Source organism: Pituophis catenifer, unplaced genomic scaffold, assembly GCF_029215685.1.
Source record: "Pituophis catenifer annectens isolate HBS135680 unplaced genomic scaffold, rPitCat1.0.hap2 SCAF_1, whole genome shotgun sequence".
NCBI lineage: Eukaryota > Metazoa > Chordata > Lepidosauria > Squamata > Colubridae > Pituophis > Pituophis catenifer.
In genome coordinates this window covers 280,173,867-280,185,500 of record NW_027256881.1, presented here as the reverse complement: position 1 = coordinate 280,185,500, position 11,634 = coordinate 280,173,867, and the positions used below count along the sequence as shown (strand labels likewise).

Genomic DNA, 11,634 nt, shown 5'->3' with positions numbered 1-11,634 from the left:
GTAGTGAGTGCTGGTCCTTGTCATGTGATTGGTGGATGCTAACACATTTTTCTCTTCGGCTGAATGGTCCACCCACAGCTGGGAAAAGCGAGCAGCTGTTGCCTGTGAAAGAGAGGGGAATGCTGGGCGATGCTGATGTAACAGGCTCTCTGCAATTTTCATTCAGATGTGGTTGGCTGCAAGCTGGCAAAACGCCTCGGCTACCCCTCCCACTCCGATGAGGTAATCCCAGCACCCTTTCTTGGATATTACAGCAGGATCTGCGCTTTTCCAGTTTTAAGGTCAGCTCTCTCCCCTCCCCGAAACTCATTGGATGCAGGAAGAGCCCCCCTCCTCACTCCCTTCCCAAGCTCCCCCTCCTTTCTCTTTAATGCACATCTCACTATGCTTTGGAGGGGAGGGAGGAGCAAACACAGGAAGAAATTTACCGCAATGGATTTCACAATTTACTCTGGCCTCCAGGTCTAATTCGAATGGGATTCATGAGACTCCAGCAGGAATTTGCAGCACTGTTAGACCCAACAGTCCTAACCAGCAGCGGGATAAGAGAAAGTCCAGAACTACTCCTACCCCCATCAAAAGTAATATCTGTTCCTTCTGCTCTCATTCGTTTGCTGGTTGTTTAAACTTCTCCCTTTGGAGATGCCTTCTCTCAGAAAAAGATGGAGTGGCACTCTTCGGCTCTTTCCAGTCTCTGGACAATGTTCCTGTTGAGAGAAACTGGTGTGGAAAAAGGGGTTTTTAGCTTCCTGTACAAAGTGCTAAGAAGAGCCAAGACTTGGTGCTCGGCATTTCCTGATTTGCTACGGTTTTGCCATCAGCACCCGGAGAGCGCTTTGCACGCGATTCTCCTAAAGGGTTACCAAGAGTGCTGTTCCGTGGGATAGATGGCTGGAGAGGCTTCAGTACCCTGGACAGTTCCCTCTCGGCTCCCTGTTTTGGTTCAGAGACTGAGTGAACTGCTTTAGTGCGTGTTCTCCTTTTCTTTTAAGAAAAATTACCTCCCTACAGATTTATTTTTCAGCTGGAATTTGTATCAAAGCCTTCCCCCCCATCCCCCCCCAAATAATCACCTAGATTGAAGGAGGAACTGAAGCTTTGAAAGGTAAATTTCAGCACCTGGATAGATTCTATTATTTCTACATTTTGGGGATTGAGGTACAAGAAAAACAAAACGGTAGCAGAGTAGATGGTTCTATTTTTTTCCCCTCTGCTGATTTTAGAGACTGAATATACATAGGAATTCAGATTTTCTCTAAATGTCTGTTTGGATTTATTTTAGCCTAGAAACGGAGTACAGATTTTTGCTTTAAGCTCTCCCCTTCCCATCCCTCAGTGCACCTTCCCCCAAATTACTCCATGTTTTAATGTTTATTTAAAGTATTTCAAGTTTAGCTAAATGTCTAATTTGGATTCATTCATCCACCTGTCCTGTAATCTTTTCCACATTTCTCCCCTCCTGGAAGGTTTAGAGGGACTCGTTTTTAAAGCAAACCACTCTATCTTTTGGTGGTGGTTAGTTATGATTTGCCATTAGGAGACAGGAGGATAGGGACTGGCTTGGAACATGCTGTACAAACACTGGCCCATCAATCATCTGCAGTGATTTTTTTTAAAAAAAATATTGAATATTCAGCTGAGAGTTTTAAAAGGAGCCTCGTTACCAAGAAACTTTGGCATCAAAAGGCTTGGAAAACCCTCTCCGGATCTCCCCACCATAGTTGATACTTCCTCAATAGCATGGGCATTGGTTTTCCTGTGTAACTAAGGGGGAAAAAAACCCATCCCCTTGGGCATCGCCACATCTGGCAGGGATTTAAGGGCTTCAATCCAAGCATCACTGCAATCTACAATGGCAAATGAACCGGTGATCTTGAATGTTTATGACATGGTGAGTAAGAAACAAGCAGATGCCTTCATTTCAAGGTGGGAGGTAGGGGAGACAATTCTGGGATATGATTGGGCAAGAGAATCTATTATGATGAGCCAAGCAGCATGCACGGCACTTGGCTGGGCTGAATCTCCAGAGCCATTGGTGACAGAGAAGCTACTGTTGCCCATACCTGGGTTTCTTCAGAAAGTACTGTGTTTTGAAGGGAGACCATCTCATCAGACTAAAGATGCAGTTAAGAATTACTATTGGAAAGATTCTTTCTTTTAGAAGCCCAGGTAGAGGAAAGGCTATAAATTGTATGGCTTATATCCTGAACTGGATGCCCTTGACTTTCTAGGCAATTAAGTGCTCTGGACTAAAGAAGGAAGCTTCGGAGGTGTTTTTTTTTGGGGGGGGGATAGTGAAATGAAATAGTGTAATGTATCAGAGAAATCCTTATAAAGCCTGATCTTTTTTTATAAAAATACAGTACTGTTCTGTAAGGATTGTTCCAAAATAACCATGCAATCTCTTGCTTAGCATTCCACATTAGGATCTCAGGAGTGTGACTGAAGAAATTCTTTCATGTATTTTGGAAATATTTTAAGATGAACTTTAACACCATGAGAACTGGTTTAATTGGCAAGTCTTTTATCATGGCTTTATAGCAAAATTCAGTTAATTGTGTATTATTATTTTAAAAGCATTATTGGTATCTGAATATATTCTCTTTAGGTTGTCTGGATTAACACCACTTTTCATTGCTTTTCTACACTGGATCTTTGTGATGCTGATAATAAGTAGAGACAATATGTTTAGAGTCAATGGGAAAAAAGGCTATTCGGATAATAGAGATCAGTAACATCAATAAAAAATCAGGAAAGTCTTAAGTACACTGATAAATTTAATTTATATCTTCCTCTGGATTATCAATATTAAATTCTTAATAAAAGATACTTTCACAAAGGAGCTTGAATTCTCTTGACTAATAAGATGTTTCTTCTGGGTTTTTTTTTTTTTTCATCCAAAACTCAAAGGATTAGCAGATGTGCAAAATAATAACCAATTTCATTGTCAATTTAGATTCAGCTACTGGCTTTTTCTAAAGTGCTCATTTCCACTTCTGAAAAATTTATGAAGACAAAAGCTCTATTATTCAATCAAGATATGAATTATAGTAAAAGGTTTTAGTGGATTTGAGTGAGAAAAGTCCTGAATGGAAGAATCAGCTAACCCTGGAATATTCAGTAATTCTCCATTTGTTGGTATTGCTTAATGCAAAGTTGTAATTTGAAACATCATTTTGTTTCTGGTGTTTAGGATCTCACTGTTATCTTAAGCATCTCAGTTCACTTTGTTTTCAAGCTGATTTCATAATTAATAAGTGAGATGTAAGAAAGAGAAAGATTAAAAAATTATGTGAAAAAGAAAGTGTTGGTCCCTTAATGAAAGATAATAATATAAAGGTCTTACTTTATTATAAGACTGAACTAGAACTGTTGCAAATTACACCTTGTGTCTTGGATTGCTTGCAAATAAGTAGCACATTTCCCCCCCCTTTTTTTTTTTGGTTGTTGGATATATGCTTTGATTATAATCAGTCTGCCACCTGAACCATTACAACCTTTTTCTGAGAACTGGTCAGCAAAGAAGTGCCTATGTGAGAATATTAAGAGATATTTGTGATGGTAATCATGTTCACTTGGTATTGAAATAAATCTGTAATACTGTATATAAGTTAACAGAATTTAATATCTTCAATAACCATTCTCAACTGGGTTCCATCTAGATGTGTTGCACACATGTGTTGCAAGTCCATGTCCCCCATGTTGGCTACCAGCATTATTTGTCTTCTTGCATAGGAAGACTGAGGTGAAAGACATGAATATCTCTATAACGTTGTGATAAATATATTTTTGTTATCCCATTTCCCATATCCTATCTTTGAATGTAGAAATCTTCTTATCCTGCAAATAAATCTATCTGTCTATCTATCTATCTATCTATCTATCTATCTATCTATCTATCTATCTCTTTATTTACCTACCTACCTACCTACCTATCTATCTAGAATCTGATTATCCTTCTATGATCCATGAGACATCATATGTGTGTGTTCTGAGAACAAGCTTTGGCTCAAGATCATTCACCGCTGTGCTCAAATCAATGGCCTTATTCCAGTGATAACAAATTTTGAACATTTGTTCATTGAACATTGAACATTTTGGCTGGTATGCTCAAGCCAAAATTATTCGCTTTGTATGTATGCCTCCCTGCTGATTTTAATATGAAAATTTTTGCACAAGCTTAAATATCTCTTGTGTTGATTGATGGAACTTAAAAATGCTTCCTTTTAGCTTAATTGGTAGCCTTTTGGAGTTATTTTTGTAGCATGGCAGGTAAGTCTGGTTACCAATTGCATCTACTTTGGGAACAATTGTTTGCTGAAAAAAATGCATTATAATCTCTTTATTTTATATATAAAGCCTATTACTTTCAGTAGTACATAAGATAGAATGGGACCATTGACTATTGTTCTTAAACGTCTTGCTGGAAATTTGATCCAATTGGCTTCTAATTTCAGGAAGGAATATGGAAGGGAAATGGGTTTTATCTTTCACTATACATTTTGAAATGGACATCACTGATCTTTTAAACTATTAAGCTTCAGAAATGTAATGTTTGGCCTTCTATGACTAAAGAACATTACTAGAACTTACATGCTACTTTAGCATTATACCCAGGATTCAGTGGATTCCAATGGTCTATCACACCTGACAATTTAAGTGTGGCTGATGCTCTTTAAATAGCACTCAGTAGTTTTGTTAGATTAACAAGATTTTCATGAAGTAGTTTAAAGACCAAGTCAACTCCCATTTTTTGTAACTGTAATGACACATTTACCTTGAAGAATATTTATTTATTTATTGGTATCCTGCCTTTATTACTTTTACAAACAACCCAAAGCCGCAAACATATCCAACACATCTTCCTCCTATTTCCCCCAAAATTTCCTCCTATTTTTATCCAGAATACAGATGTGGTTTGCCATTGCCTTCTTCTGGAATATTTTTTCCCCCCCAGTTTCCCAATCTAATCTACAGTCTCAGAATTTCCTGATAGTTTATTTGAAATCTGCCGAAGTCACCTAAGTGCTCCCACCTGCTATAAAAATGGATCAAAGCAGAAGAAGCTCACTATATAACGTCTAGCAATATAATCACATATTGACTTGTGCTAAGTTGAAAAGAACATTGAACTATTTATTTATTTTTATTTATTTATTTATTTACACTGGACTGCTTGATTTATCAAGGAAATATGTTCCCATCAGGAAACATTTCCTGTAATCCTGAACCCATCAACTGAGCAAATTCCCCCAATGAGCCATCAATTGCTTATAGTAATACCTCACATATCCTACTTCTCAAAGCAAATGCTCACATAAGAAGTTAAAACCCCAAGTATGACAAAAATCAAAAGACAATTGGGAAAAGAGATTAAGTAGCAGAATAGATACGTTATCTTGATTTTTAATAATGCTTATTTAAAACTGCTCCTAAATCTTCATTTGATCCTGACCAGCTGGCTCAAGGTTGACTCAAGCTTCCATCCTTCCGAGGTCAGTAAAATGAGAACCCGGATTGTTGGGGACACTATTCTGGTTCTGTAAACTGCTGAGAGAATGCTGTAAAACACTGCGAAGTAGTATATAATTTTAAGTGCTATTGCTATTGCTATTTTCCATAATTTGCACACAGTGCTAGAAAAAGATTCATATCTAACAAATAAGAGTCTTTCTTTATTAGGGTTCAGAAACGTTTCAGAAGATGAGCAAATCCTGAGATGCTCTTGTCCAGGTAGGTTTGGATTTATAAAGAACTGTTGGGCTCCATGTTCCCTCAAGAAGGAAGGGCTTCTTCTAGTTTGGACTGTATCAACTCTGTGAGTGGAAGCAGGAAGGAGAGAGATCCCTTCTCTCTTACTCTTTCTAAAACTTGCTACTTTTGCTTTGCCCTTTCCGCCCTTGCCAGTAGGCTACCAGGAAAGAATGCTTCTCAAGAGTTAAACAGATTTCTTATAGGAGGCTTTTGAAATTAGATTAAGTATTGCAGATGAACCAAACAGACAAGAAATCTTTGTCAGATGAGAAATAACTAGTAATAATTTAGGTTGTCCTGGTAATTGGTGTTAGTTATCACCTTTAAAGCGCTCCATGGCTTAGGACCTGGGTACCTACGAGACCGTCTTTTGCCACCAATAGCCTCCCACCGACCAGTTCGTTCTCACAGGGAGGGACTACTCAGGGTACCGTCAGTCAAATTATGTCGACTGGCGACTCCCAGGGGGAGGGCCTTCTCTGTGGGGGCTCCAACCCTTTGGAATGAACTGCCCCCGGAGATACGGAATATCCCTGATCTCCGTGCTTTCCGCCGTGCCCTCAAGACCCTGATGTTCCAACAGGCAGGGCTAAACATACAAACATGCAAATGATTTTTTAAATGTTATCTAATTCTGGGTTTTATTTAATTGACCAAACTAAGTAACAATTTTAATTAGCAATTTTATGATGTTTGTGTGTCTATATTTTTCTTGACTGTACACCGCCTTGAGTCCTATGGGAGAAAGGCGGTATAGAAATATAATAAATAAAATAAATAAATAAATAAATAATTGCTGGTAACAATTTAGCAACATTCGTGGGCAATATGAAGGAGGTAAACAAGGCAATTGACATCCCACAAACCAATGGTACATTTACACCATTTCTTCCACGATGTCATGATATGGTGGGACCAAATGGCATAATTCCAATCATTTATACAGTAATGTTACAATGGACTGAGATCACTATGGCTCTTACCAGAGTTTCATGGCAGCAGTTTCTGGACCACCTCATATTTCTAGATTGTACTCAAGGGCAGTCAGATATTCTTCTTCATTCTTGTTTCCTTAATCATTAAAACATGTCATGGTCATATATCCCAGTCTCACATCACTGCTTGCTTAATGTACTACATCAAGTCCCAGTTTATTTAATCCTAACACATTGAATAGATTACGATTGACAGAATTCAAGCATCATGCACATAGCACAGCTGGGTTCAGACGAAGAGCCACAAACCAAAGAAGCAATATTTCAAACTATGTTTTACTGCTAAATACGAGCCCAGCTAATTACACACGGTGATGAGAACTAGCCACTCATTTTAACTAGGGAAACAGGGATTTTTATTACCATAAAAATGATAATAAACGATTTTGCGGTTTGTTCAACCTGGGTGAATAAAAGGTACAACCGATCTGGCTTGTTATGAGGGTTTTGAATATAATGCATAATTTTTCCTATGAATTATATAGTGAGTGTACAACATAGCACTCCAGGATGTATGTATTGGACGTGCGTTTGTGTCCCTGGGAGAGGGGGAATAGAAGTGCTCCATCAATTGTCACAAAATAGATTAAGTGCAATTGTGGCAGGTGGGAGGGATGCCAATTACCATGGATTTAAAGCTCTGTCATGGCTGGCATGATCCTCTTTCAGCACATGGGAGTACTTTAGCCAAAGAAAAGCTTAGCCTGAGGATGAAAGAGCAATTATGAGCATCTGTGCAGATATGAAATAGTTTCTTCTTGAAGCCTTGATGTCTTGTGTATTTAAAGATTGCAGAAATTTATCTTCACCCTGCTAGATAGTTGTACCAGAAGGAAATACATTGCCTTTAATGAAATGTTAATAATTGGATTGGAGAAACCATGTACATAAGATTTATTTTTTGTCACAACATCTTGTACCAACATCTAAGACTTACTTTATGAAAAAGAATCCTCCACTCTGAAGATAGATTAGGTTTTTCTGTGGCACTTTCTTGACTTGAAAGCGTTGCACATGACTGAAGATATTTTGTTGCTTAGATACAAACATAATTTGAGGAAAAGTTGGGAAAGGTAAATGGCTGTTAGAATGTTTAATTGAACCAGAATATTCTAAAGATTAATAATGGTGTATCTGTCTTCTTTTGCCAACTATTCCAAATCTCATGGAGATTTCTTTAAATAGCTAACATTTGGCCATGCAATCAAAAGGCAAGTAAAACAAAACTTCAAGCAATCTTCTTATTGAAAGCTTTATCTCAGTAGTTCCTATTAAAAGCAATAGCACTTAGACTTGTATACTGCTTCATAGTGCTTTACAGCCCCCTCTAAGCAGTTTACAGAGTCAGCATATTGCCCCCCAAAATCTGGGTCCTCATTTTACTAACCTTGAAGGCTAAATCAACCTTGAGCCAGTCAGGATCAAACTGCTAGCAGTCAGCAAAATTATCCTGCAATACTGCAATCTACCCACTGTACCATCACGGCTCTTAACCTGGAACCAAGATAGCTTTAGGTGTAGTAGAAGATTTTAGAGGACTCCAAACATTAGTGAACAGAAAAAAAGCTGCCAGTTATGGGCTGCAAAAACCCAGATGGTCATTGGGTAACAACTAACGTTCAATATTCATCTGGATTTTTGCAGCCCAGATATGGTGGCCCTAACAGATCAGTGATCCATCTCCAGTCATAGAACTGACAAGGCTCAGTCTAGATCAAACATACATACTCCGAATCCAAAACAGCATGACCTCAGGATATGAATAGCAGTTATATCTTAAAATAATGTTAAAGGACAGTTTAATCAGAGAGTTCAAGATGCAAACTCCCCAGTGAGTTCAGACAATGAGTTTTGCTGGATCAGTTAAAGACCTAGTAGCCACACTCATCCAAACCATGCTGTGCTCCATTACTTTTAATCCTCACTTGAGTTCTGTGGCATGGTTTATAATTCAATGCACTGTGTGAATCCAGAAAGTATCATTTACCCTAGTTTCCTTTGAAGCAAGAGAGAAAGAGGAGAAGGCAATCAGTAAAGAAAAAGGATAACTGGGGTTCTTAAATAGAAACTGTCATTTTGAACATGAATGTACAATTTCTATTTCAAACAATTAACTCACATTAAGCTCAAGCCTGATAGTCACTACCTTTACCAAAGGCATCCATTTGGGATCATCTTGTGATTGAGGCTTATATTAGATGTTAAACCAAATTAGGCAAATGCTAGGAATCTTTTCTATGTTTTCTGATATTAATATCTCTTCTGAGTCTGAAATTCTGTTTCCTATTAGGAAGCATCTTTAATCCAGTTTAAATGCTCAACCTAATTAAAATGTAGGTGGATCAATGACCAAATTGTTCAGAATGTGGGGGGAGAATAGCCAACCGTAAAGGAGAATTGGTTACATAAAGGAAGAAAGTCAGCAGCTGTATTTCACCAGGCAAGCTGTTTTATAAAACTGGAACTGTTCCCATAACCCTAGAAAAATAAGACAAATGCTGTGGGAAGGAAGGAAGGAAGGAAGGAAGGAAGGAAGGAAGGAAGGAAGGAAGGAAGGAAGGAAGGAAGGAATTTTTCTGTGAAATAGAAATTACTCTAGGTAGAATTCTTAATTGATTGCAATAGGAATAACTAAGCAAGGGTGAGTAACCTTCTATAAGTTCTTGCCTAGTGGTTCAGGCAAGTGGAACAAATGACAATAAAAGTGATTTAAAAATTGACAAATTGATCTCTTATGCCACCAGGAGTGACTTAGCTATGGCTAAACTGCTGATATGTCAGATTAAGCAAGTTTGTGACTGATCATTTCTTTGGCAGTTGGTAACTTCTGTGACTTTTCTCTTCCCATTCTGCCATTTACACCTCTACACATATATCCGCTGCGCTGGCTAAATTCTGCCTTTATTTTATCCATGGATCTTTCATTTTTCCAGCTAAGAGGCAGCATTAAAACAACAATATTACTGTGTGAGAAAGCTATAAATGCAACACACATTTATTTATCAAAGTCAGAAATATTTGTTCTTTGTTGTTGAGAATCGTGTGAAATAGTTACCCAAAATCTGATTACTGAGATTGTTTTCAGAAATGCATCATAATCAGAAGACACTTGGAATGAGACTTACTGACTGGATCATTTTTTATTCATATTGGACCAAAGCAGTGGTTTCCACTAATGATCCACAGGCAGATCTTAGGATAAGCTCTAAAATGAAATGAAATAAAACACAACCAAAATTTTAGAAGTTTGCTGGATCATTCAAAGTTTTTGCCTTTCCAGCTAAAAGCTTGCAGTATTCAGGCAGGAACTCCAAAATGTCATGAAATTCAATAACTTCATGCAATTTCACCATTCTGAATTTCTTTTAAATGTTTATTAGTTGTATTTATTTTGGGAGTTCTGAAGACACAATCTGGGTGTCACATTGCCAGGGGAAGTCTCAATATCTTTCCAATAATTATGAAGTTCTCAGTCTAAAAAGGAAAACTTAAGAACCCCTGGCACAGTTCTTTCTGGTTCACTGTTTGGAAACAAAATAATACCATCTACTTTTCCAGCAGATTGGAACACAGCAGTTTAAGGACTTCCTAATTCATGTTAAAAACAACAGAGATAATGCACATCCCAAGGTTTTGGAAAGCTTTTATCACCAATCTTTTTTTTATAACACTTGAATTGATAAATCGTTATTTAGATGCCAACAAAAAACTGTAGAAGCCAAACTCCAAGATGACTCAGAGGCTTACATCATAGGACACAGAAATAATGAAATAAAAAAAATAAGCCATACCCATCTGAAAACCATAACACAGAGGGAGGGAGGGAGGGGGAGAGAGAGAGATAGAGAGAGAGGGGGGGAGGGAGGGAGGGAGGGAGAGAGAGAGAGAGAGAGAGAGAGAGAGGGAGAGAGAGAAATTCCCCCTGATAAACTATCCATAGTAGTGGCTGTATTTCTCATGATAGATAAATAGGTAGGTAGATAGGTAGACAATTCTCAGGCCAGGCTTTAAGCAGTTTTAAAGAGTCCATGGTGTGGGTGGTTGCATCATAGCATTCAATAGCTCTTTTCTCACCGATGGAGAGATTATGCTTAGCAACATTGCTTGGCAACCAGTCATTGCATCTTGGGTTATGAGAACATTGCTTGCGCTCAAAAGTGTTAGAGATCGTGCAACCATTTGCAAGACTGTGCACAGTAACATCTTTGAAGACATGGTCCCCAGGTTACCTGTCCTTTAATGTGTGAATAAATTACTTATGCCTGCTTAGGGAATATACAGACAAATTGTATTCATTACCCATACAAAGGCAATGTTTGAAAGAACAGCATACCCTTCTTTGATCATTTCCCCATTTATAAATAGCACAGCGTTGTCTTGCCAAATACTTCTGGAAAAACTACCACCCATTTTCTGTTGAAATATAAACTTGGATTATACTCTTTGCTACGTGCATGAAGAGAAATTTGATTTCAATGTGATTTGTTTTTCCATTAAATGTAATTTGACTGCAGATCAAATCTGACTGAGGGGGAGGGGCAGATCAGAGAGTAAATGGGCAGATTGGATCATGCAGTGTGCAAAAAACCCAAAATGGCTTGCCTTGGTATATTTATGCCTACCAACATTTCAGAATCATGGCTATTTCAGTGTGTCTCGGGTAGTGTGCAATGTGTGACATAGTTTTAATCCTTCTTCCAGCACTTCTCTGTCTCTTAACCCCTAGAAGGAGAAGGAGAATCTAACCAAATAAAAATCCAAGTCATCCATTTTTAAAAGGTTTATTCTATTATATTATCGTGGAAGAAATATATCCATGTGATTACTGGGAGTTAAAAACAGCACATTATTAATCAATCAAAATTTCACTATATTTTCATAAAAA

The 11,634-nt window shown here is 37.9% G+C and overlaps 1 protein-coding gene across 1 annotated transcript in view; it reads left to right on the top strand.

Moving 5' to 3' along the window:
* The first annotated feature begins 1,978 nt into the window (after window positions 1-1,978).
* Window positions 1,979-11,634, top strand: part of LOC139307909 (deubiquitinase DESI2-like) — a 42,720-nt gene continuing 33,064 nt past the window's right edge. Inside the window, exon 1 of the mRNA XM_070931264.1 lies at window positions 1,979-2,125. Coding sequence (XP_070787365.1) covers window positions 1,979-2,125 — 147 coding nt within the window. The remainder of the gene's footprint in view (window positions 2,126-11,634) is intronic.